This window comes from Phaethon lepturus, unplaced genomic scaffold (assembly GCF_000687285.1).
Source record: "Phaethon lepturus isolate BGI_N335 unplaced genomic scaffold, ASM68728v1 scaffold9642, whole genome shotgun sequence".
Lineage (NCBI taxonomy): Eukaryota > Metazoa > Chordata > Aves > Phaethontiformes > Phaethontidae > Phaethon > Phaethon lepturus.
The window spans coordinates 4,378-32,238 of record NW_010525526.1 but is presented as its reverse complement, the minus strand read 5'-3'; the positions used below and the strand labels follow the sequence as shown (position 1 = coordinate 32,238).

Genomic DNA, 27,861 nt, shown 5'->3' with positions numbered 1-27,861 from the left:
TCCTGCTGAGCCTGTAGCTGTAGGTGGGCTTCACAGCAATTTGTCTGTGGGTAACAGGATATTTTGTAGCTTTTTGGTTTGTGGTAGTATAAAAGGAAGACCACTTAATAATAGTTGCATTACGTGCACGTGAACTGGGGTTCCGCTGTTACTGCTACCTAGGATTTAATTTCAATTTGAATTGAGGAATTGCACGTATCTGGGTGAATAAGAGATACAAAATGGATGCAATTACAGCCATTGTATATTTGTTACGGAACAGGAGCTGAGTACCTAAACTTTTAACACACTTAGTTTCAACAGTGCTAATGACACTGTTTTCAAAATGCAAGTGATGGTGTTGCTTCCTTTTTCTTTTCAAAATGAAAAGATTTGTTACTATTGTCAAATTTTCATGTGATTTTTGTTGAATATTTTTTTTATAAGTGATATGATACCTTGATGTAGATATCTGCTGTAGACTGCAGAGCCTCAGCAAATTCCAAGGGTAATGCTTACTGAAAGCATCCCCGTTATTCTTGGTTTACACCTTTCTGTGTTAGCTAAGTAGATCGTTGTGGTGAGCTATTTCCATTCAGTTAGTCTTGAAGTCAGTTTGTTTCACAGCTTCTGTTAAACTCTACAGTTATTTAAAAATAACTTAGTTCTTGTAGCTGCAGACTGTCATACAAGACACAGCTGCCTAAATTTCCAACAAGGAAGCAAGTCCAAATTTAAGTGGCATCCAGGCTATTTGCAATGTCCCTTACAGAAAGCAGGTGATATGCTGAGCACCTGCATCTCAAGAATGAATATTTAGCTACATATCTTACTTATAAGAATTTGTACTTGCCTTAATGCCATTTCCCACAAAGAGGTGTAAGGGTTCCTTTGTTGTCACAGGGAAAATATAAAAACTGAATAGTATAAAACCCAGAATTTGACTCCTGGTCTTGTACTCTTTGTTTTTCATGACAGAGCTGAAGGTTAATCAGAATGCAGAGCACCTCTAAGTGATCTGTGTTGATGAACTTTTAATTGTAGTACATATGGGGATGCCTTTTTTTTCTGTTCTCCTTCAAAGTAAACAATTTCTTCTGTAGTACTAGGACACTTCCATTTAGTTAACTTTTGTGTCTGTTCCTGATGCCTTTCAGATCTCTAGCCTAGTCCTTGTCACACAAGATGATGACTAGAGTGTTTTTGGTTGTTTGGTTTGTTTTTTTTTTGTTTTGTTTTAAATGTGGGTTTAGGAAAAAGTAACACAACTTTGTGCAGCCTAGTAGCTGACTACTTAATAGCAGAATCCCTGGGTTGCAGCCGTACTAGTCTTTACTTCCTTTCGAAGTAATTTGACAGGGTGTCTCACTGTGTGCTTTACTCCCGCAATATGGTTGAGGAAGCTACTAATTCTATTTCTGTTTTCAGTATTTGGAAGATTTTCCAATTTCATTAGCGAAATTATGTCATGAGTGATACCTGCTTCTCCCTTAAGACTTTAGATTGCCCATCCAAACTGCAGGATCTTCTAGAGCAAGTTTCTGTGAGAGAAATTAACTTGGAAGTCAGTAGCCAGCCAGGTCATAGTTCAGCGGTAGCAATGCTACACCGTGGGACTTCAGGAGCTTTTCCTTTGTTACATTTTGTTTGAGTTCCCTTCCCAAAGTCTCCTGTTCCGTGTTGGGGTAGGCAAAGAGCCCCGGCATGCTTTTCCTGGGGAGATGCACAGAATGAATGCTCACGGAGGTATGCTGTCTTCTGATAAAACAAGAAAATGCAGATTTTGGTCATTGGGAGTTGAAGACTTGTCTGTTCCCTCCAAAGGAGGTATGGGGCAGGGAAAGGAAGAAAATCTGAGTCCAGCTTGAGCTGTAAACCAGGGAGAGATCAGGAGATGAAAGAAGATGGAGGAGTTGAAAACTTAATTTACTGCATTTACTGCTGATTTATACTTAATTGTTACGATGAATCATTAACCTGCCTAGTGGATGCATATTTTAGTTAAATGCAGCAAACTGTTTAGGTGACAGTATTAAAAAAAAAAAACAACAAACCCAAACAAAAAAAACCCGAAAAAAATCACCTGTCTGTGAAAAATCTTCTGACAGGAGGACTGCCTCTGTCATACAGCTTGCCAGGTAACTTTTGCTGGTTTACAAAGTACGTAGTTGATCTGTAATGATTGTTCCTCTGTTTGTTGAGATGCCTAAGTACAGAGACTATTTCTAAATAGCTAATGGAAAAAATTGCCAAGTCTTCTAAAATGGTGTTCCTCCACATAGAGAGTGAACCTTGTCTGCTGTAGGGGAATGGAAGTGTCATTCCTCAAACACTGGAAGGTCAAAGGCTGAAAGCAAAGTTACCGCTTCTGCGATTGAAGAGGTGATTTGATTTTATAAGGAAATAAACCAATATATTTCCTTCTCATCTGATTTAATATTTTGCAACCATTCCTCTTTTTATTGCATTCAGAATTGTTTAATGGCTCATTTAAGATAATTAGTTTTAAATGGGAAATGGGGAGAAGTTAATTAGATGGACTAAAGTTTTCACATTGGCACTTTGAATTAAGGCAAATGAATGTGACTGTTGGAGTAATGTAATCGTCTAATCGCTTATGATAACATCAGTTATGAACGTAAAAGTTGAAGGTTTCAATTTTGTCTCTTAATTTTTTTTTTCAGGCAGGTTGGGTCATTCAATGAATAACGTGCATTGTTAAAACTGTACTTAGAGGGGAAACATATGGTTTTCCTGCCTGAAGACTGTACAAGTATTATATTGTGTTTTTAGAACCAAAACAAATTGAGAAGTTTGACTGAATGTCAACAAGTGATTATAATCTTAATTGAAACTGGTCTGCAGTACTTGCATTTAATGGTGGAGTTCATAATGTGGTCTAAAAAATTAGATGGTAATGAAGGTATTAAGTGTAATGAGTACCTTTGTGGATTTCTACTTCCTTTATGGAACGGGGTTCCTGGGGAGAAATGCTCTTTTAATTGGTGATATTTTATAGTCTCATATGTAACCAGGTGGAGACATTTTTGGTGTGATTAAAAAAAAAACCCTATTTTTCTCATCTTGCCTGTCCCAAATCCATCCATGCAGTTTCAAACACACTACCCTGTCTAAAAGGCAGTGGTGTGGACGCAGGCTGATAATTGAGGGCTGTACAGTACTTTCCCACCACAGCTTTGCTCTTTCTAGAGAGCAGAATCTGGCTGCTTTTACTTTATCAAAGCCTGGATGGAAGGAGGAATCTTAAACTAGTATTGATAATTTCAAAATGTGTCTTAAATTTATTCAAATGGGTTAACATAAAAAGCATTGCTGCTTCGTTGAGCGCTAACTCAGCTGCCCTCCTGAAACGTCTTCCCTCTCCAGTCACTAAAAGTGACTAAACTGATGTCTCGCAGCCTATTGAAAAAAACAACTAGAGCAGGTGTTGCGGGTGGCAGAGCCAGCAGGGGTGTCCGTCCTGTCCTGCAGAGAAGGGGCAGTGTGCTGGCGGGCTCTTGCTGAGGCTTTTTGCAATGGGATGTTGGGCAAAGAAGAACATCCAGACGCTTCTCTGGACAAGTGTCTACCTGTTTTGCTGTCATGCTTGCTTTCTTTCTTTACCTGTTGTCACTTAACTGCTTTTCTCTCAAAACAAGAATTGTGTTATATAAAGATAAAAGCAACAACTACAACCAAAACTGGCAGCATTCACACTTCTAAGACAGAATAAATGCATGTTATAATAAAGGAAGTAAGTATGATCTGAGAAGAGAAATAATGTTAAGACTGTTTAACACAGACTGTGTTGAGGAGATTGTATCAGATGCCATCTATTTAAAACAGAACAAACTATGCAGGCAGGTTTTACCATCAAGGTTCTCTAGTAGTAATATAACCTTTTTCTTCAGGGTATAATGTGAGGCTTGTGTCCCTCATAAGCATTGTAAAGCTTGATTAACTTGGACTTAGGGAAGCCTAGCCTGTTGTCCACAGACCTACTGTCAATTTATTCTGAAAAAGCAGGCTTTAGAGGTAGTAAACTTCCTTAATTTCTTCAGTGTGGGCAGGGAAGATGTGGTGAGTGGCATGATCTGGTCTGGCAGTCTGCTTCCTTCCTCCTTGAGTTCTCGAGGCCCCTTGGGGACATGAAACTTCAAGTAACAGGTTGCCTGCATCTCCGTTTTGGGACAATAGTGGTTTGTTCTGACATAGGACTAGGCTTCTCCATAAAGCTATGGTCCTTCCCTGCTAAGGACACTCCTAGATGACACAGAATCACAGAATGGTAGGGGTTTGGAAGGGATGTCTGAAGATCATCTTGTCCAACCCCCCTGCCAAGGTAGGGTCACCTAGGGCAGGTTGCACAGGAACGCATCCAGTCGGGTTTGGAAGGTCTCCAGAGAAGGAGACTCCCATCTGGGCAGCCTGATCCAGTGCTCCGTTACCCTCACAGTAAAGAAGTTTTTCCTTGTGTTGAGGTGGAACTTCCTGCACTGCAGTTTATGCCCGTTGCCCCTCGTCCTGTCACTGGGCACTACTGAAAAGAGACTGGCTCCATCCTCCTGACAGCCACCCTTCAGAGATTTACAGACATTGGTAAGGTCCCCTCTCAGCCTTCTCTTCTCCAGACTAAACAGCCCCAGGTCTCTCAGCCTTTCCTCACACAAGAGATGTTCCAGTCCCTTAATCATCTTTGTAGCCCTCCTAGACATACTCCTGGATGACCTTTTAAAAAATTTTGGTTCCTATTTAAATTTCTGCTTGATATTTGTGTGTGTGTGTACTGAGATGTTACTACTCTGATTATTGTGGTTTTGGGGTTTTTAAGTAACTGATGTGTTCTTGTTAATTCTGACAAATCCAAAGCTGATAGAGCAGGCATGTTAAGAAATTTTTTGCACAGTTAAGGCTCCACATGGTCTTTGCTGCTTCTAGTTTATAGAAATGTTAGTGCATTCTCTTCTAACGTGTGATCTGTACTACAGAAGTAGAGTACATGTAGTTCCCCAAACAGACTTGAATCTGTGAAGTCACTTTAGAAATTTCTAAAGACATTCTTCTTGATTTCTTTTCTTTTTCTCCTGTTGGTTTGTAGCAGAGCACTATTCTTTGGTTCTTTTTTCACACTTGTGGTGTTAAAACTATTGAAACTTATTAAATGATAATGTGACTCTCTTGACGGGAAGAATTGAGAGTTCTAAGAAAAACACAGATCAACTTTTACATGATAAAGCTGACTTGGCAAAAATGAGTGTGTGGAGGAATGGCAAGCCAGAGCAGGATGAGTTAAGGCTGATCAACCATGGAAGACAAGCTACCTAACTTTATACTACTAATGTATATTACTGTAATTGTATTTGATATGAGTGCTATATTGAGACCACTTACAAATGCATGGTACCAAAATTTGGGATAGTCTTTTCCAACGTCTTGTGAAGTTGTATTTCTACAGAAGCGTACTTGAAAACAGAGTAGAAATGTCTAGACCAGAAACTTCCTTGAAAGATAAACTCCTTTCCATTATTCTCTGTGCTGACCTTACTGATGTTACAGGTTATTCAGAAAATGATACATATAAGATCAGACTCGCACTGCATTGGGGTTCGATTGGGTTAGAGGCAGAAGACAGCACTTAAGTACATGCCGTGTTGAAACGAAACAGTCAGATGGACTTTTCCAAGTACTTCAAGTATAAAGTTTTCCACCTCCTGAATATGAAGTTGTCCATGGCAGTGCAAGCCCATAGAGTGAGTTAAGTGGAGATGAAAAATAGTTGCAGCTAGCAGTACTCTTCGTTAGGGGCTCATGTTGACAAGAAAAATAAGATGATATATAAAAAATAAAGTTAACTGTTCTTCTTGCAGTTTACCTTTGGTAACTTCTTAAGCCTCTAACTCTACTGTATGTCTGAAATGCGTTAGGCTGCCATAAACTGTCAGTAGTGTGTTGCACACCTAGCCTGCCTCTAGTTGCGAGGTGATGCAGTCAGTCTTAAACTTCAGTTAAATTTTTAAAAAAGATGATTAATGAAACTCTCCTGTTACAGAAAAATCAAAACTGGAAAGAAGAGCTTGTTAAACACAACTGCTGTGCCAATCCCAGGGTTGCATTTGCTATGGCCAGGAAATGGTTATGCATAAGAGTGACAGAGACATTTAATAGCAATGGACCAAATGCATCCCGCAGTTGTGTTTTTCTTCCTCTCTTCTTGACTGATAGAACATCTATTATATGATGGAGAACTCCTTGCCCCAGATCAGAGATCTGGATCTGTAATATCTTCCTGCCTTTAGAGTAAGGGTGGCCGCAGTCTGCTTCACTGTGCGATGTGTCTGCCTAGCTCTAGGTGAGTCTGGTGTCTTCCTGCTGTTGCAGCAGCATCTACATGTGCAGCCCATATGGGCCCTCCTGGGATGGGGCTGTGTTCTCAGGGCAGTCCTGGCCTGTATTTTTACTCGTCTCCCTGTTCATGCTTGCTTGTGCAGTATGTTCTCAGACAGGGTCCACATAATCCTATGATGTGTTGGTGGTGGCGGCCTTGCTTAAGGGTTGATGATAACCCACGCAGAAGTAGTGTTTTTGAAATCCATCGTGTAAGTCAGGGCAACTGGTTGATAGCTGCTGAAGCTGGAGATGAAAATGATCCCTAATTCTGAAGTACATTTATGTGAGTGTCTTCAATGGCTGGATTGTTTACCAAACCCTGCTGGGAGTTTCTCCTCTAGGAAAGTGAGGATTGTGCCTTCAGCTTTCAACTAAACAACTAATCTTCCAGGGCATAGTCACTTAATTCTTTATCTACTTAAACTTACCTCCAACTCAGCAATAGTACAGTCACTGGATACCTGCTTTTAGCTGAAGCATTCCTGAAACGTTTAAATTGTGCAGCATTCTTGTAGGGAGGAATGCTGCACAGCCTGTCGGCCCAGCACTAAGCTGAGCTTACCCTCTTCAAAACTCTGTGGTGGCAGTTGCAACTTTGTGTAATCAAAATACACTAATAGGGAAGAATTCTGTGGGATGTTGGCAGTGCTATTTAGAGGCTGTCAGCAGCGTGCTTGCCTTTTTTTCTTGAGTCAGTCTCAAACAGTTCTAATCTGCAGCAGTTTGTGTTGAATGCTTATGAATACATCCTTTTTTCTTCTTCCTTGCTAATTTTTTTTTCTACACATTCAGTCACCTGGAATAAATGTCCTTTCCACAAGGCAAGTATAGATATACAGAAAATGTTCTGCCTTACTAATTTAAAAAAATTCCTTTTGCATAATTCTGTATTATATTACTTCAACCTCAAGATGTAACCACGTTTTTTTGTGTCGTGTTTTTTTACACAAGAAGCTATAGTAAGGCTGTTCCTCTCTAACGAGAGTTCAAAAATGGATGACAAAGGCTTCTTGTATTTTAAGTGTATGAAATAATTGGGGCTGCTCTGGAGCACGTATGTTTGTTTTTCAGTAAGGTCATAAGAAATCCAACCTTGTAAGCTAATAATAGCTTCAAAAAAATCAATAATTTTAAAAACATCTAAATAGCATAAAAACTTTACTCCAGAAAGTTCTTATGAATTGAAGAATTGTATAGCCTGAATTCTCCTGGAAGAAATAATGTAGTACCCTATTCAACTGTGTACCATATGAGTAAGTACTTGTAGTTCATAACTTACTGTGCCCAGTTCTGGGCTTCCCAGTAGAAGAAGGATGTGGACATACTGAAGCAAGTCCAGTGAAGGGCTGGGAGGATGATTATGGGCTTGGAGTGTCTGACGTGCAGGGAGAGGCTGCGAGAGGTGAGGTGGTTCAGCCTCTGAAAGAGACGGCTCAAGGGGTCTTAGCAATGTGTATTGGTACGTGGTGGGGGAGGTAAAGAAGATGGAGTCAGACTTTGTGATGCACAGAGAGGACAAGAGGCAGTGACCACAAATTCAAATATAGGAAACTCTGTTTAAACGTAACAACACGTCTTTACTGTAAGGGTGGTCAAACATGGAAACGGGTTGCCCAGTGTGGTGGTAGACTCTCTGTCCTTGGAGATACTCAAAACCCAACTGGATGTGGCTCTGAGTAATTTACTTTGAGCAGGGGAGTTGGACTAATCTGTGATAATCTCAGAACATAGTTAATACTGTTTCATGTAGGTTTATGCCAGTGCTTTGTATGCTAATTAGTCACTTTATATAAGAATTAAGGTAGACATAGACATCACTGGTTTCTGCTAAGTGCCTTGTCTGAATTATCTCTCTGTGTTTATTCTGGCATATGCTAACTGCCAAGAAGGGTTACTGACCTGATGCTTATTTTATGATATTGCAAAGCATTTGTGTTGCTTTAAATGTCTTGTATGAAGAATTATTTTTTTTTTCCCCAAGCTTTTATATCACTTTTCAATCCTATAATATTCCATGATTTCTGCTTTTATAGTAACATAAAATCCTTTAATACCTTGCTAGGTGATGTTGGCTTTAAGTTTTCAACAAATTTTTCAGGTGCATCAATTTTGTACCTGCTTACTCTATCTTCAGCTAGTTTGTTAGACTACCTGTCCTTAGTCCTTAAATATAAAAAGATAGCACTCTGAACAACAACAACAAAAAAAAAAAAAAAAAAAAAAAAAATTGGAAGTGCTTTGAAATTTGCTACGTTTTTCTCAAAGGATTCTTTAAAATTTCTTAATATCTTTAAATTTGTATTTTTAACTATTCTAGCTGTTGCAGACGAGACAGTTTTTATCCTCTGAAGTGAAGGCTTTCCCATTGAATAGTAAATTCCTTCTTGTAATACTCTGCATCCTTCAGCTGCTCATGAAATTGTGCTGGCTTGGAGCCTAACACTGTTCCAAGAGAAGTATGTCTAATTCTGTAGTGATGTGAACTAAGTCCCTTGTGTGACTATTTGCTTGACTGTGACCTACCTGTTTGTTTGCGGTGTGATGGAAATGCGTTGACTTTTCCTGTGTTCCTAAAAAAATTGAGTGCTGTCAGGCAGAAACTATAAATATTTTTAAATGAAGTATGTAGACATGAGATGAACTGAGGTTACTTTAGATTACGGGCAGGCTATGCACTAATCATTACTGGGTAACTTTTGTTAGGGCCTTTGCTATAATTGTACTGATGGTATGAGAAAGAAGGCGATAGCTTACTAATACTGAAATTTTCTTTTTTATCCTTCAGAGCTGTTGAGTCCCAGAGTGAGGGACAGTGTGCCCCAGTGGACTCCCTGTGGCGACGTTACAGTGAATTTGAGTTGTTGAGGAATTATTTGTCAGTTACCTATCCACATATTGTTGTTCCACCTTTGCCAGAAAAAAGGGTAAGGAAGCTGAGGCTGAAGCTTGCTTTGTATTGTTTGTTATTTATTTACTATTAACACTCTTCTGTTTAAATAGGCTGACTTTGTTTGGCATAAGCTATCAGCAGATAACATGGATCCAGATTTTGTGGAAAGAAGAAGAATCGGTTTGGAAAACTTCTTGTTACGTGTGGCTTCACATCCTGTTCTTTGCCAAGACAAAATCTTTTATTCATTTTTAACACAGGTATGGTAAAGTGGTGTGCTTTCTAAATACATTCTTCAGTGATTATTTACTTGAGAGAAGGTCCTTTTGCTCTTCTTCCCTCCATTTGACCCATAGCTTGTTCTGTGTCTAGAAGAAGGATAGACGACGTGGATAAACTTGATATGGAAAAGGCTTGTCCATCTAAAAGCTTCTGAACAGCCCACTGTAGTTGTATAGCTGGCCTTCTAATGTACCTTATGACTTCTTTCCCGTCTAGTTTTAAGGCTCCTAAGAGAGAATTTCTGCCTCTTTGGAACAGCATGTTGGGAACTGAACGTGTGTTGGTTGGGAAAGCTTCCCTAGGACTAAAGCTGAAATAGTTAACATGCTGTACTGCTGGCTGCAGAGATAGTACTGGCTTCCAATTCACTTTTTGGATATCCATGGTTTCTTTAGCTTTGTGGTTTGCATCATGATACATTCATATGTGTCGTGGTCCAAAAGCAGTACAATACGTTATCACAGAAGTTGTGATGCGGTTGTCAGCTAAGCATTGCATTCTGCAGTTTTCAACTTTAGGAGATGTTGTATGTTTCCTTTTTCTGTGCTTTGATGAGAGATGCCCAAACAGCAGACTGAGCAGATATGTTTACTGCAGCACAGTATAGTATGTAGATGAACCAGTGTATGGTAACTGAAAAAAGTGGACAACCAACCACTACACACGAGCAAGGTGACTGCTTGTGCACTATAAACAGTTGTCACCTCTGTGTTCTCTGTATGTTCTCTGCCTCAGGCTGCAAAGGTCCTTGGAGCTGCTGATAATCTCATAGACAATAGTTGATAACTACCCTTCTTTCTGAAGAGCTGAACTACTTCTTTAGACAAAGCTGTGCGGCTCCTGCCCCCAGTTGATAGAATGAGGTAATTGAGTAGTGAAGAGGAGAGAGTTTTTTTGGGGGAGGTTAGTATGTAGCCAGAACATAATAACCTGTTATTCTTAATCCAGATTCTTGAAAAGATATTGAGAGGGTAGCTGAGGCAGAACCTGGGCTTACAGGAGAAGCCCTGCTGATATAGGGACTTGCAAAAGTCTTAAATCGCTCTAACTGAATGTTCTTTTCCTGTATTTTTAGGAAGCTGGATGGAAGGAAATGGTGAATGAGACTGGATTTCAGTTAAAGGTAATTATTGTAATAGTTTGTCTCATGACTGCTGTGATGTAGAAGTACTTCAGCAATGTTTTAGGCTTTTTATGAAAGACTGTTTGCTGTTAGAATGAGTTAAAGACATTGCTTTGTGTATATTTTTAACTACAAAAAACAGTGGTGTTCTTAGCATGTAATAGGTGGAACTTCAGTTGTTAAGTTCTCTAGCAGGCTTATTAATATGTTCCTATGTTTGATACTCAACCGTGTAATTCTACTAGTAATGTAGAATTAAGTTCCTTATAAGCTTTAAAACTAATGATCTTGAGCCCATAGGAGTGCTCTTGTATGTTGTCAGTTTAGTTTAGCATTGTTTTTAAGGTGGGCATCAGTTTTAGCCTGGTAAGATGTGCAAGGTGTCAAAAAAAAAAAAGGCAAGCAAAGGGGTCTGAATTGTAGGACTTCTCTACAAGGATAAGTTGCTGAAAGGGACTAAGACAGATGGACTTGGTGACCCTTAACTATTTAACAGAATGTGTCTTGAAGTAGTACTATCCCCATTGGCATCAGTGAGTTCGTGGATGGGCAAACTCATGGAAGACTTGCAGGAATAAATGATCAAAGTTCACGTGTCTGTACAGGACAAGAATCTGAGAAGCTGATAGAATGCTGGGCTGTGTCTGGAAAAGTTACTGTATGGGGACAAATACTGAGCTTTTGTTTCATTGTAATGTGATCAACTCTCATGAAATCACCACTGAAAACTAGGTGGATTATGAAGAATTATTCTGAATAGGGAGAGCTAAAGAAAATCACTGGTGCTCTTATCCTCAGTGTCCAAGGGGCTTTGATACTGACCCTTAATGTTGATAATTTAAGTTGACAATAATCCTCTTCCATCATGGTAGGGGTTGCATATTGCTAGAATTTATAATGCAACAAGTGTAAAGCTCTCAAGCTGTGTTTTCCTAGTCAACACATCTTTATTTCAGCTTACTCATATGAGTTCAGAAAGTTTGTACTGGCAGGGTATGTTCAGGAGTGCACGCACTGCTGTGTGTATGAAAGAAAACTCATAGCAGGATGCTGAGAATATTTACCTACCTGAAACCATATTGTAGATTAAATGAGATGAGCAAATCCTGTTTTCCTTATAGATTTGATTGTGTGTATAGTTTCCCTTTTACAGTTCCTGTTTCCTCAGGGAAGAAAAATAACTTTCTGCAAAAGCCTGGGGAAAAAGCATCTTTCCTTTATTCACAATCTGAAGTATAAAACCCTCAAGATTGGAGGTTGTTTAGCACTACACTGGAGGACAGGCCTCTATTCACTACGTGTCTTAGACTAGAATCAGCCCCCTGGTTTACATGCTGCTGTCTCTGCCACTGATGCATTAAAGCAGGATGTGTCTTTTGTCCCAAAGGGTTTGAACCAGGCAAACTAAACTTTAAATTAGGCATTAATGCAGTGTAGCATGTTATAGTTGAATGTTGATGTTAGAGACTTTGTTTACTCTGCCAACTGTATCATTAAATCATGCTTTTCCTCCCTCCCAACCCCAGCACTTAATTTTAATCTTTAAGGGGTTTGTCACTTGGGGATTTTAACCCTTCCTTTAGGACGGAGAAAATTCACGTCTCTTTAGTTTACTTAAATGATTATAGGATCAAAGTAGGAATTAACTGTCTGAAAACTCCTTGTCTATACTCACTTGATGGGGAATTAATCTCTAAAATGTTTGTGCATATTAGTCTTAAATCGAGTTTAAGACTGGACAGACATTTTTCTAACAGCATAACTCTGTGTGGTGAAAATGCTCACAAGTGGTGTGTGGGAGTTACTGTGCTGTTAACAGAAAGAAGGAAATAACCCTACTTAGATGGTTGAGCATTGTCAGGATCTTGGTTCCTGCCTGGCAGTGCTTGTGTACTTACTGAACTCTTCCTTCAGAGCACTACATGTGTCTGTAACAAAAGGCAGAAACTTGCCCTGTAACTGTAATGTAGGAGGTGATCCTTTTCAAGCGTAAACCTGCTGAATGTGGGTGCTGTCCTAACAAACTCAACTGGCTTTGGTGCCTGCTGTTTGAACATAAATACAGTATTTTGTGAAATAGCTACTTAAGAGGGGAGGACTCTGATTTAACATCAGTGTACCTAGGAGGTGATTATACTGTGTGAGAATGTGTGAGGAGTACATGTAGGTGCATCTGAACGACCTGAAATTTAACTGGCGTGCGTAATGACTTGTTGGGGATGGAGCAGTGGAGGTCCAAGGCCATACAAGCCCATGGAGCACTGAATAAACATAAAGCCTGGGCTGGGAGTTGGAGTTACTGCAGTAACTGTGGTGTTCCTTGTGCCATCTTGGATGTGCTTTCCCATGCTGCCTTTATCTTCTCTTTGCAAGACATTCTTAGAGGAGCACTGCATGTAGTGGTGATAATGAATCTGCCTTCTTCCAATATCAGTCATAGTTTTGCAGGTTTCATTCACTTACCTTTCAGTTTGTGGACTATGTTTTGTATTGGTTGTTCAGTGGTTGGAAGAAGGACAGCTAAAGTTAGCAAGACTTCCATCAGTACTTCTCATCATAGTTGCAAGAAAGAAGCTGCTTTTCCCTTAACTTGGATGCTTTCCTAAGTGTCCTCCAGATACAGAGGTGGTTCCAGGTGAACTGCAGTGATGCTCAAAGATAGGTATCTTCTGCTCAGCCTCAATGCGGTGGGAGGTGGAACAGTCTCAAACTGCACCTGTCTTATTTATAGAAGTTACTGAAAGTGCTCTAAAGGAAGGACTCTGTTCTTGGTTTGGGAAAACACTGTCTTCCTTTTACTGTCAAATTCAAAATAGCTCCTCAAGCTCGGAGTTGGCTGTAACAGTGCACAAAATATTCCCATATCATATACCAGCGCTAACAAATACTGCTGAAATAACTTACTGCTAGCAGTTGTGGCACAATCCATGATCTAAAAGAGTACACTGTAGGAAATCTATACACCTTACAAGATGTGTTATTAATTGTTCTTTCAATGAAAAGAGGGATGTTGTGATCAAAAGTAAACTCTAGCTATTTTACCAGAGTTGGAGTTTTCATGCAGTAAGGTGAGCCCTGAGCGAGCTGTATGTAAAATGCCATATAGAAATGAAAAGTTGTGGTGATGTGGGACCTCTCTGGATGATGCTGGGATCTCTCATCTGTGTTGGTATCTTATTAAGAGTAAATACCCATTGCATAGTTTAATGTTCAATTAAACTGGGGAAGCAAAAAAAAGAAAAACCTCTTTAGAGAGATTCTATACATCTGTTGCAGTCATTGGTAAACCATCATCTCAAAAAGTAAAGTAGCCAATTACCTTCTTAATTAGGTATTGAACTTTATTCTGTAGAGATTTATGTATGCTCTGTTATAGAAAAGCACACTGCATTAAAACCAGATCTATTCTGATACACAAATTACATATTTTCTGTGAAGCTAGTCATAAAATAAGAGAACACCATATATAAGATTTTGATTTCACTGGGGAACTAGTAATAAAGAGCGTATAGAGGTCACTCTACCACTGGTTTTATTTGGTTTGAAAAATATAAAATAGTTTGTCCATATGGTCTTATGTTACCTAATTGTTTCATCTAAAAAGAATGTAGTGTTGTGTATCTTAACTCCATGACTCGTGTAACATTTTAAGAAGGGACTATTTTTGTGGATATGGATTATACCAGCTTAATTTTAGTGGATACTGTTTACATCGTAGTTCACAAAAATAGCTTAGTTTTTTGACTTTTTATTAAAAAAATCCGACATGCAGGGCAGTTAGTGTCAGCTTGTTCAATGTTTGAAGATTTAAATATGCCAGGAAGGCAGGATTTTTTTCTAATGGTGCTGCCAGAAGGCTCAGATTTTTTGTCACTGGAATTTAATTGCGTTAAATTAACAAAGCTTTTTTTCCCCTTTTTTCAGGCAGATTCCAGATTAAAAGCTCTTAATGCAACATTCAGAGTGAAAAACCCAGACAAGTAAGATTCCACACCCTTCCTCCCTCCCTCTCTTTTTTTCAGTTACAACTGTAACTTCAGATGACAGAATATTCTATCTCCTTAGAATAAATTCAGAAAAGAAAAATTACCTTTCTGCACTTCAAATCTTAACATGAGCCCAGTAAGAAGGTAGTGTGAAAAGGTTTGATAAATTCTATTTCTAGGAGCAGGAAACATTCAGAAAAATGCCATCACTTTATGCAAAATGATTCTCTCACTTTAGCTAGATTAAAAGGAAGGGACAAATAATTAAAACAAACAAACAACAAAACCCAACAAAAAACTAGACCCAGAAAAAGAACCTCTTAATATTTGTTTGCAAAGAAATCTTTCCAAGTGTGAACAGAATACGGATTGATAGTAGGTATTTCCAAAAATCTGCTAGTGTACAATTCTGGATGCATGCACCCTGGTGTTGCAGTGCATTGTTGTTTTCAAGCTGCCAATTTTTACAGATGCTATTGGAAGTCTGGAGGTCCATTCAGCTCTGCAGTTTAGGAAGCTCTGGGACAGGCAGTAGAGCAATCTGCTGGATCAGAAAAACTAGTCAGAAATGTAAGGGTGTGTAGTGGGAGGTTCATCACACCCTGGGTAATCCGAGGAGGGTAAAATGAGAGTTTCTACTGCTGCAGTAGTTAGAAACATTAGTGTGTAGCCATAGGGTCAAGAGATGTTGCTGTTTGCCATCTATAAGCAATGGAGACCCAAATGATGCCCTTTTGGGTTCATCTGCTGTCCAGTAGTAGCCATAGGAGATGCTATTTAGGGAGAGCCTGTGTGCCTGACTGCTTTCCGTTGTCTGTTCCCTTTGTGCTTCCCTAGCATCTATGGGTATTGCATTAAGGATGATAGAGGGCACGTACCTTTCTAAACCTGTTTATAGACTTACCTGTGAATTGGTGCAGTTCCTCCTTTTTTATTCTGTTTGCTTTTGCCTTCTGTGGCAGCAAGGAAGCTTTTAGCTAGGGTTTAATATAAAAGATAACATTCACAATGAGATCGAAAGACAGCAATTCTCTTAGTAGCTCCAGGTGAAATCAGACCCTTGTTTGAACACTTTATCCTCCATCATCTTTGTCTGTGGCTAGTGGGAGTTAGCTTTTCCTGTGTTCACAGCAGGGAGACTTTGCCTAGTCTGCCTATGAGCATAGGTGGGCTTGTTAATGCTGAGATGAGAAATACAGTGTTATCTTTCGAGGTAACTTTGGATGTTTTGGAAATGTTTTGGAAAGCAAAGCTGTTGTGAGAAGTGGCTTGGTAAAAAGCAGGAAAAGAGCTAATAAAAGTAAAACATGAGGAAGAGTGTGTAACAAAAACAATCCCTGAGTATCTCTTTCAACAGAGACTTCACAGCACTTAAGAGATGTGGCACATGCGTTCTGTTGTATTCTGCCAGCTACATAGCTTCCACGTTGAACTTTTGAATACAAGTTGTTTAATAAATAACTGATTAGCATAACTTTTTTTTTTTTAATTCAGGGAGAGCCTTTTAGCATAGCATGTGTGGCCCTAAAGGAGGAATAGTGCCTTGCTCTGCCTAGCACACTTAGCTGAGCTGCCTGGAACCTCAAGTGATATTCATACCTCTCTGCATTACCTTTGGTGCTTGTACAAATGTGTGGTAAAGTGGATTCAGCAAGCTCACCTTGCTGAAACGAAGGATCTGACCGCTGTGTGGAGCGTAGGCTTTCAGGTTCCTGGACCAGGAAGGGTTCAGCTGAAGAATAGCTGCAGCGACCAATCCAGATTGCCTTGGGGTGCAGTGGAGCTGCACCCTTCAGGTTAGAGCAATGTGAGGAGCTTTAAACAGCTGAAACAGTGTTGCTCTAGGAGTTCAAATGTGGACTGGAAAGTAAACCTCCTCCTGTGGGAAGCAATATCTTTAATGGTGGAATTATATGGTGATAAAAATACAGTATTCTGGTACTCAGAGGTAGATTTGTATCTATGGCGAACCTCTCTAATTTGGCCTCATGGCACTCATCCTCTTGTCTTTCTGTACTTTGATCAAATCAATAGCTTTCTTGAAAGCTTTCTTTAGAAAACACTAAATCTTTTCCTAAGGCAGAAAATGGTACAGCCCTCCCTGATTTACTTGGGAGGAGTACTGTCAAGTAAAATGCACAAAGTAAATAACTTATATTGAAATGCTAGCTAGTACTATAAATGAAATTTTCTTCTTTGCCATTGCCATAAAAGATATTTTCAAGAAGAAGCCTAGCGGTGCCCCTACAACCATGTGACCTATCTGTTCTTCATTTATAACTCAAGTTCTACTTAACTCAAACTTCTTAAATATCTAGACTGTTGGTGATATTGAAGAACCAGTAAAACCAATGGAAAAGTGCTAGACTTGCTTTAATTAGAGTGCCAAAACTATGTCTTGCTTCACACTTCTACTGTTACGATGTGCTGGAAAATAAACAACCCTTTGTGTGCCTTGCCAAACTTGGTTTGGAAGTTACTTTGTAATTATGTAATTTTTTACATGAGCAATGAGTAGGACTTAAGCAAATACTTGAGAAATAAACCTTTGATCTGCAACACCACCAATCTCTTAAAAACGTTTTTTTTCCTGAAAACTGGTATTTGTGAAACTTTCAACCTTCACAAAGGTTTCGGCAAAAAATAGCATCACTTTTGCTTATGCTTTTCTGAGACAATAAAAAGAAGACAGATTGGTTCTGAAGTAGTGATTATTTTTTTAATGGAGGAGGAATTGGCATGGGAGAAGATGTATTGCTGCTGGAGTCCAGGATGCTGGAAGTTCTCTTAGGTTCCTGACTCTTGCCTTTGAGGAGTACAGCATTGCTAAAAGGTTTCTTGCCACAAAACAGGATAAATAAAACTTTTCATTATGAATTTCTCGAGTGGAAAGGGGAGTCTTCCTGAGCTGAAGGCATGCTTTTTAATCTTTTGTTTTTAGTTCAGTTATTTCAAACATCTTCACTGTACGTGGCTGCAGCTGTCCGACATGCAGCCTTGGTGCATATTTTATAAAGTGTAAACTGAAAAGATTGCTCTCTAAACCCCACTGTGCAGATCAATGACTATATTTATTTTTCCCATACAGTTTCTCTGCTGGCTTTTAAATCTTTTTATGTACTTTAACTCTGTGTGTGTCATAATCTTATAAAAGATGCTCCTTGGAGATGAAAAATATTAGAAATGGTAATAAAGCTGCTACTTCCTGCATGTAAGGAGGAGACTATTTTAGGTGGAAGATTTCCTGGCAGGGGAAGAAGAGGTGTTAAATGAAAAACCCTGGAATTTCATACTTGGTCACCCAAAAGAAGTGACCTGACTCATTTCAGTAAGACCTCTTGGGTACAAAGTATTCTGAAATACAAAGCCTGACTGTGTGCCTGTTGTGGGAGGGTGGATGAAGGTTTTAATGCTTCAGTATAAACTCAGAAGGCTAATCTTAGTTTCCCATTCCTTAATTCTACTTGTGTTGTTTTGTGCTTGTTTATTTTCAGAGCATTGTTTAGTAATTTAGGTAAAGCTGTTTCTGCCTTCCCAGTCTGGATGAAATACGTTCTTGTGTACCAGAGTAGGTCATGAGTTAGACTTGTGTGTAATAGGGAGGGTTTATGTATACAGAAGTGGCTGTGCTGTGGCTTAATTGGTTACCTGTCACTAGCAAAGCTGTGGCAACTGATTGAACTTCCTGATTAGCATGAGCTAAATATATCAACTTATACTACCACCAAGGCTTAACTGGGATGACGGATGAAATGCCTTTCCTTCAGTAGTGGCAGGCTAGCAGCCTGCACATGGTCACTTCTGATGGGTTACCGGACTGAGACCTTGTTAAGATGTAGTGACTTGATTGCTTTTAGCTGTGCATGACTCCTGTGCAGGTACAGGTCTCGGTAGGGTTTTGTATGCAACAAGTTACAGCTACTGTATGGTTTAGCCTTAGAGGAGTTGTGATAATTGTGGACGCTTCCTTGAACTTCTGAAAGGTTATACTCAAAACTGGCTAGATGGCAGCTTGAAAGTAAAGTATCTTCATTAGGTTGGAAATGTGAACACATTTTATTAAGAAATACATATGCTACAGAAGATTTTTTGGCTTTGTACTTACTTGAAACTTTCCTATTCACTCATGCTTGCTTTTATAAATCCCATTAAAAAAAAAAGTAGTAATTTCAGTTTACTTATATTTCATAACAATCTATCTCTTAAATTGTTCTGAACCTTCATCATTTACATAAAAAAGTAGTTATGCAAGTGTTGGGTTGTTCACTTTAGGGAAATTGTACTCTGCAGTCACTTCTTCAGGAGTCTTCAGCTAATTCCACCTCAACATAATCTAGGCTCTGTCTTGCTGGCTGTAGCATTGTGGCTCTATCTTGCACTCCGTGAAAGCTTGCTTTCATGATGGCTAATGATGTACTATCTGTTTCCTGCTCCCAGGAGATTTACTGAGCTAAAACACTATAGCGATGAACTGCAGTCTGTCATATCACACCTTCTGCGAGTCAGAGCTGTAAGTATTTCCCATGTGTGTCGTGACAAATAGTATAATTTATTTCTAAGCCAGCATTTCTTGTTTAGTCAGGAGAACTGGTATATGTGCTCTAGAATAAGGGCAGTTTTGCCTGAGAGAGTCTGGCTCTGGAGCATGGGGCAGGAGATGGCAAGGAGCGGGGTGCTGACGTAGTACAGATTGGGGGAGGGGGGGGAAAGAGGTCCAAATGTGGTGGTTGTGTTTGACAGTCATTGGAGGAGCAAACACATGCATGTTGCTTATCTGCCCTCTCCCCTGATGGTCACATATCAGAGGGAAGTGTTTTAAAGAGGATCGAGATGTCTGCTTCTGTCTACTCAGCAGACAAGTTGCTTTTGCTGGATGTCTGAGCTGGGAAGGGCCCCAAAACACAGTTTTTTGGTCAGACATATAATACTTCATTTTCCAGAGCTCGTAGTATGAATTGTGTGTACTTCCCAGCACACTTTTTCTTTTTTTGGCTTGTTCTTCAATCGGTAATGAACAATGTTCTTTCTAATGATGGGAACAATTATGTCATGCATCAAGATACTCTATGGGTTGAGAATAGAAGATTTTTTTTTTTTAAAGTCACAGAAAGGAAATAGGAAATTAAATGTCAATAATGAGGAGCATGATACTGCTTTTTAGTATGTTCAACAGGGATTTAATTTTTATGGAAACTGTGCGGCAGAGAGGACGGTAATGGATTGCCCTGTTGAGCTGAGGTTCTTGAGAGGATTAATCACTGGTGTTCTGCTGACAGTGCCTTTTTCTCAGGGTTGTATGTGCATGAGATCTGTTGGGCAACTTGTTTCTGTTTTCTTTTTACTGCTTTGACAGACCAATAATGGTAACTCTCACCAAACTTCACTCTCATTTCATTGATACATCATAATTACAAGGGCATTCTCTGGATTACAAGTCGCACTTCAGAGCGTGCATGTGGTCTCTTCTTTTGAGGTTGTTGCCAGCATCATAGTGCTGGCTGCAGCAGGCAGTGACTCTCCAAGCAGCTGAAATGACATATCTAGCTTGAGCAATAATTTCTGCAATGGATAGCTCATTTCCTTTCCTTTGTTTCACTGAGCTGGATGGAAAAATCCAAGTCACTTGTTAGAATTTTACTGAAGCTTTCTTGGTGACCAGGACGGACTTTTGTCTTGCCATGTTTATGTTAAATAAGTAATGTATATTTAAAATACACTTTGCATTATTTGGGTAAAGGAGGCTATGCCTTACATCCGGTTGTCAAAAAGAAGGTAACTTGATTATTTGTGGTATCCATAGGCATATCCTATAGATGAGCTCTTCTAAAGAAATACTGGAGATGTTACTTTTCAATGTATCCTTGACTGTAACTTCAGTCTTCAAAGACTTAATGCTGTTGATTTTTCCTTCAGTAGTGGCCTAACCTTGTTTACCTATGTTAAAATATTAAGGCTTTAGCTTGAAGTTTGTATATAGGTTTTCACACAGCAATTGCACTTAATGTTGATGACCAAAACCTGACTCTTAAATGTTTTAGAGGGTAGCAGACCGGCTATATGGTGTCTATAAAGTCCATGGCAACTATGGAAGAGTATTCAGGTAAGAGTTTATCAAGTTTTTAAATATATACGTAGCTGGAGAGATGTGGAGAGAGAGAGAAAGGAATTTTTTGGTTTTGTTGTTATGCTTTTGAAAAGTATATCTGAAACATTTCAATGTCTGCGTTGGAAAAATTTTGTATTGCAGTACTAATGAGATTTCTGTGTTGGATATAGCGATCTCTGGGTCTTCTGAGCTCAGTCTCTAGTGGAAGACTCGAGCTTTTTTGTTTTGTATTCTAGTCCTTTGGGGCTTTTGCTGTTGCATTGGCATTGTGTTTCTTCAGAAAGTAACTTACTACCTATTTTCCTGCAGTTGTCTCTGAAAAGCTTCTAGGTCCTTTTAATGGTTAAAAGTCAACAACTATATCTATCCAATTTTAGTACCTTTTTAAACTGAATTTGCCAATCACTTTTTGATTTATATGAGTGAATTGCATGCTCAAGTTTTCCATCTCACTGGAGAATTAAAGAATCTAAACTTCTGGTTAAGGGAAACCTCCTGCTTCTACACACTGTTCAAGTGCTAAATTTAATTCTCTGGGTTAATGGATTGCAGATGTGTTTCTCATTGGGGGTTTTAAAGTGAAATTAGGTGTAGTTCTGTAATAACACAAAGACAAACAAATGTCAACATCAGCAGAGTGGAATGTTTATGAAAAAGTGAAGGACAGAATAGATGCATTAGACGTAAATTATGTGAAATATAAGGGGGACCCCCTCCTTTTTTCTTGTAAAGAGTTGTGGATGTAATTCTTGTAACTAAGAAATCTCATAAGGTTTCACAAAGCTGAGAACAAAATTAAAATTGCAGTGTACATACTTGGATGACGAGACTAAGTCTCTTGCTCTCTTTATTGAAGCTTTGTTTCCTTCTTTATCTAAATGATCTCCCTAATGTGAACAGGTACGCGCAGTAATGAGACGGTTATAAGTTGATACTTTTTTAATGAATAGAACTAAACAGGAGTCTCCTATGAAAACAGAAAACAGTGTACAGCAAATGGTTTCAGGAGCAGTAAAATGCTTGCAAATGTCAAATCCCACCTTCTGTTTTTTGGAATGAGAGGCTTCTATCTGATGCATTGTGATTCTGGGAAGCTTAGTTTCTTCTTGATGAGCATGTTAGACCAAATTCTGTTTTAGAAAGTTCCCTCTTCCCCCATTCCCCACCCCCTTATGTTAAGTGCTAGTACCCGATTTTTTTTTTTTAATTTAGTTTTAGCTATTTAAACAAGGCTCTTTCTGCTCAAAACCAATCCCAAACTAAGTGTATTTGTGAAGATGAGTTTAGGTGGCAGGGACATTTGTCTAATGGAGTACCGTAAATAGCCTTGCCACATTGTCAGCGTTACTACTTAGCGGAAGAAAACAGTTTGGCCAAGTCTAAGTTCGAGGCAGTTTCCATTCAGGTGTCACCTGGAAAGAAACTATATACAGGATGCAGCTTATTAACTTCTCTTACCCTTCATGTGTGATGTTGTTTCTCATTTGTTTTTCCTACAGTGAATGGAGTGCAATAGAAAAGGAGATGGGGGATGGGTTGCAGAGTGCTGGCCACCACATGGATGTGTAAGTACTGACTGAATATCTGATAGTTTGATGTAAGCCAGATGTAGAACTCTGCCTCTTTCCTCTCTTTTCCCTCAACCCCAAAGTACATACGAGTAGAGTACCGAGAAAGTTGGGGGTGCGTTGTTTTTAGGTATACAGTGTTTCTGTAACTTGGATGCAGGCACAATTTTAGCATCCATGTACTGTATTAAGTAGCTCAAAAGGTCTCAGGAGAACCAGGGGGGTTTCTTTTTTTATTATTATTTTGAAATTGTAGAAGTGTCTGGAATTCTTCCAGTTTTTCTTTTAGGCTACTATGCCAGAAACTGGTGGAATACAACTTTAATGTACTGCAGACCTGATGAGATCCATTTGGTTTTGATAGCAGCATTTTGTACCATGCAGTAGATGGTACACAGATTTGGACTTAGTTACAGAAAGTTAAGAAATTTAATTAATCAGCACTGAAACTCAAACGGATTCCTGAAACAAATACTGACTGGATGTAATAAAGTAGAGAATCCTCCCTCTTTGCATCTTTAGAGTCAGTTGGCAGAGTATGCGAAACACAGCCTTCAAAATAAGAGTCTAGCACTGCAGCACTAGCAGTGCTCACAGAAGTGGTATTCTAGGCTCATGCTTTCTGCTTTGCAGGTAGTCATAGGTAGTAAGTGAAACAGTGTAGTTTCTCATTGCTCTGATTCTTCTTCTACTAATCACACAATACAGACAAGTAACAACTCCAACTAAGAGGTGGAAGGTGTTTGACACTTCTTCATACAATATTTTTACTGGTGAAGTGTAATTTGTGTGGAAGTTATAGTGTTTAGTTTACAGTGCAGACTTACATATGTACTACTACCTGGTTGTAATTGGTGGTGTGCCTTGTCAAGTGGAAGGGTTTGAAGAGCCGTGCCAAACTCTGCCCTCAGCTTCTTCAGAATAATTCTGTTTTTATCAGACCTTTAAGAATTTGAACCCCTCTGAATAATTTATTCTTGCTTCTGTGTTTTGGCTAACATGGTGGTTTGTGCCCCAAAAAAGCTATAATATTTTTTAGGCAGAGGGCTGTGGTGAGAGTAAAGAAAAGGAGAATGCATTCTGCTTTCAGAAGAAAATGATTGAAGGAGAGGTGGAATACAATGCTAAGCACCTACTATCGTATGCGGAAATTGAAGAGATTATGAAAACATGGTATAATATGGAAGAGTTAAGGAGGTACAAGTAGGTTTTGAGTGGTTCAGATACACCACACTAAGAGATGTCAAACACCTAGAAATGCATAACCAACTAAAGGAAGTGTGTGTCACTTCTCAGTGAGGAGGCTGAACCCTCTCCACACATTTGAGATGTTTAAGGTTTCTGTCTAACACAGTTAGGGTTAAAGATCCAGAGTAATGGCAGTGAGTTTCAGGATAACTTTATTCCCTGCATGAAGTCTGAGGTAGCTTTTATTGTCTGTCTTCTGCTCTGGCACTTTTGTGCAACAATAATCTTAGTGACAATGAAGGAAGAAGCAGCAGCTGTGAGATCCAGGAACTGATTCAGTGGCCTATGTGTTCTGCTACCAGTAAGGATGCTATCTGTGATCTCTTGAAAGTATAACTTACCAGTCTGGTTACCATTCCCATAACATTAGACAGGAATTTATTGCAACAGAAAGCTACTTCAAGAAGGTTGCCCGATATAGATGTTAAACTTCAAGGCTAATTTAATTATTCTTTATCTACCCCATATGCTGTAGTCTTTACTAGATGTTTATTTAAACTTTTGAGTTATTATTGTTTAGTATGATCTAAAATGGCTTAATATCTGGAGAAGACATCCCAAAGCACCTCTGGGGCTGTGTTGTATAACAGGATGAGGCTTGCTAAAGTGATAGAAAACAACAGAGTGTGCTGAGAAAACTCAAGTGAATGGCTGTAATTCTATTATTTAAAAGATGAAAGAAAAAAATGCCAGACCTTTGACTTCTGTCTTTTACCTATTAATGAGTGATCCTTTATCTCTGTATCAACTAGACTGTCATTACAGGTGGAAGCAGTCTAAACTAAAACAGGGGTTTAGTTGATGATTCCCATGAAGAGTGGGAACATATTGGGTACCTTTAGTGCAGTGTTTTTCCTTAAGGTTTTCCCTGGTTTGCCTACCTGCTTAGGACAGACCAGTATTTAAACTTCAGCTTAGGCGATCAAAAGTATGATTTGTCTTACTACTCTTTTCTTTCAAACCAAACTTAAGTGTCATTATGAAAACCCTGTCTAGGTAAGGTGGGTTTTTTGTTTGGTGTTTTTTTTTGTCTGTTTGTTTTTTTGAGAGTTTTTTCTATTACAGATGAGCTCTAGCACTGCTCTAATCTTAGAACTTACTTGAAACTGAAATGTGGTCCATCTGCTGCCCTGAGAAATCTAACCACTGTACTAAAATTATTGCACTTCAGAACTTAAAAATAGAGAGGGCAAGCCACTTATGACCCATGTAGCTGCAGGATTTTTTCAGAACAAGTATATTTTTCAACAGTTTGGACTTCTTCCTTACTTTGATTCATAATGCGAATTCTTGTTCTGCCTGTTCTTTTATCCCTTCACTTAAACTCATATGCTGTTGCTGGTCACTTCATATGTTACGCTTATTTATCCCAAATAGCCTTGGTAGGGCCGTTCCTGGATGTACCATGTCTCTTGATTTCACAGAGCATCAAAACAACTCATCTTGCTTGCATACTTATAAAATTCATACTGGAGCAGATGGGCATGTCTACAGCTCTTTCTCAGTCTCCACATTCTAATAATCATTCTGCAAGTAGCCATTCCCTCTTTGAAAGGCCTTATTTCTTGTGCCCTACTGAGCAGGCCTGAGGATGATGTTAACTTTCAGCAAGAGTGTCGCTCTTGGTTACCTCCCTTAAATTCCCAGGGGTCTTCGTGACATTCTTTCTTTTAAAGCTTGCAGGGGGGATTTCTTGTCTCCTGTGCTGGTTTTGGCTGGGATAGAGTTAATTTTCTTCATAGTAGCTAGTATGGAGCTATGTTTTACATTTGTGCTGAAAACAGTGTTGATATTGCAGAGGTGCTTTCGTTAGTGCTGAGCAGGGCTTACACAGAAGGCAAGGCCTTTGCTGCTGCTCACAGCACCCCACCAGCGAGGAGGCTGGGGGTGCTCAAGGAGCTGGGAGGGGGCGCAGCTGGGACAGCTGACCCCACCTGACCAAAGGAATATTCTGTACCATATGATGCCATGCTCAGTATATAAAGCTGGAGGAAGAAGAAGGAAGGGGGGAGTGTTGGGAGTGATGATGTTTCTCTTCCCAAGTAACAGTTACGTGTCTTTACCTCAACCCACAAGTTTTCTCACTTCCACTCCTCCAATTCTCTTCCCCCATCCCACTGCGGGGGAGTGAGTGAGCAGCTGTGTGGTGCTTAGTTGCTGGCTGGGCTTAAACCATGACATCTCCCAAGCCATGTTACCAGTTCCCTTTCAGCTTGAGACTCTGCCACTTCTTCCATAAGAGCCAGTTACCAGAGAGGCACAGGAAGAAAGGGAAAAACTTAAAGACTTTGCAAAAACGTTAAAGCCAAGAGGTACTGTATTTAACATTTGGGTCGTGTTGTGCTGGTCACTAGGCAAGCATGGACATATGCTTGCTTCAGAGAAGCTGCAGCTGTGCAAGGGGGATGGCCACATACTTGAGAGTCCAGACTGATTTGACAGAATAGATGAAGGCATTTGTGATGGGATTTCATTCATTCTGTTTATCTCCAGTGGCACACGCCCTGTATTGCTGGCTAAAGTGGCATCCTATTTCTGTCACTGTGCCAAGTGAGATGTGCGGTTACCTCTTAGCTGTAGGCCTGTCCCTGCAAGTGTGTCCAAGCACAGTCATCTTGATTAGTGAGATTAGGGATTGAGAGCAGCCCTGCTGAGAAGGACTTCAGGATACTGGTGGATGAAAAGCTGGACATGAGCTGGCAATGTGTGCTCACAGCTCAGAAGGCCAACTGTACCCTGGGCTGCATCCAAAGCAGCGTGGCCAGCAGATCGAGGGAGGGGATTAGTGAGATACCTATTAAATACTGTCCAATAAGCAGTATAAACTAGAAGAAGAAAGTCTTTTTGCTGTTTTTAGGAGACATCCTCCAAAATGACAAAACTCTTACTGAATGCGCAAGAGCTGCAGAGTTGGTCCAAGCCCTTGTATTTCAGATTTCTCCCTAAAAGGAAGGATTGAACTTCTTGTTGCTCTGAATTGATATGCCTGACTTACACAGCAGACAAAGCAACAGACTTTCAAGGACCTGAATCATGGAATAGTTTGGGTTGGAAGGGACATTTAAAGGTCATCTAGTCCAACCCTCCTGCCATGAGCAGGGACATTTGCAACTAGATGGGGTTGCTCAGAGCCCCATCCAACCTGAACTAGAATGTTTCCAGGCATTGGGCATCTACCACCTCTCTGGGCAACCTGTGCCAGGGTTTCACCTCCCTCATTGTGAAAAAATTTCTTCCCTGTATCTAGTCGAAATCTGCCCTCCTTTAGTTTAAAACCATTACCCCTTGTCCTATCGCTACAGGCCCTGCTAAAAATTCTGTCCCCATCTTTCTTCTAAGTGCTCTTTAAGTCCTGGCAGGCTGCGATAAGGTCTCCCTGGAGCCTTCTCTTCTCCAGGCTGAACAACCTCAACTCTCTCAGCCTGTCCTCATAGGAGAGGTGTTCCATCCCTCTGATCATTTTTGTGGCCTCCTCTGGACCCTCTCCAACAGGTCCATGTCTTTCCTATACTGCGGACTCCAGAGCTGGATGCAGGATTCCAGGTGGGGTCCCACCAGAGTGGAGTAGAGGGGCAGAATCCCCTCCCTTGCCCTGCTGGCCACGCTGCTTTGGGTGCAGCCCAGGGTACAGTTGGCCTTCTGGGCTGCGAGCACACGTTGCCAGCTCACATCCAGCTTTTCATCCACCAGTATCCCAAAGTCTTTCTCAGCAGGACTGCTCTCAACCCCTTCATCCCCCAGCCTGTATCAATACTGGCGGTTGCCCCGACTTAATGTTGTGGCATTCAGGGCACCACTGTGAGTTCTTTCATACTCAGGTTGAGTAACGAACAATGAAAGCAGCTTCTTTTGCTTTTCAGAAGGTATGATGCTCATGTTCCTATGCCTTAATGCTTTAAGCTTTGCAGGATTTTTTCTGCACCATGACTTTTCTGCCTTGGTGCTGCTTATTACAGTCCACTGAAGAAAAGGAATAAATTGTTTTTCTTTCTTCTAATAAGTTTCCTGCTGTTTTCCCTTCACCCCCCAGCCTGTATCAATACTGGCGGTTGCCCCGACTTAATGTTGTGGCATTCAGGGCACCACTGTGAGTTCTTTCATACTCAGGTTGAGTAACGAACAATGAAAGCAGCTTCTTTTGCTTTTCAGAAGGTATGATGCTCATGTTCCTATGCCTTAATGCTTTAAGCTTTGCAGGATTTTTTCTGCACCATGACTTTTCTGCCTTGGTGCTGCTTATTACAGTCCACTGAAGAAAAGGAATAAATTGTTTTTCTTTCTTCTAATAAGTT

At 39.9% G+C, this 27,861-nt stretch overlaps 1 protein-coding gene across 1 annotated transcript in view; it reads left to right on the top strand.

Annotated features, from left to right (window-relative positions):
• Positions 1–27,861, top strand: part of SNX4 (sorting nexin 4) — a gene marked incomplete at its 3' end in the record, with an annotated part of 33,796 nt that overhangs the window by 1,739 nt on the left and 4,196 nt on the right. The window contains exons 2-8 of the mRNA XM_010282783.1: positions 9,152–9,290; positions 9,367–9,516; positions 10,614–10,661; positions 14,586–14,641; positions 19,085–19,157; positions 20,686–20,747; positions 22,253–22,318. Of these exons, the coding sequence (XP_010281085.1) occupies positions 9,152–9,290; positions 9,367–9,516; positions 10,614–10,661; positions 14,586–14,641; positions 19,085–19,157; positions 20,686–20,747; positions 22,253–22,318 (594 nt within the window). The remainder of the gene's footprint in view (positions 1–9,151; positions 9,291–9,366; positions 9,517–10,613; positions 10,662–14,585; positions 14,642–19,084; positions 19,158–20,685; positions 20,748–22,252; positions 22,319–27,861) is intronic.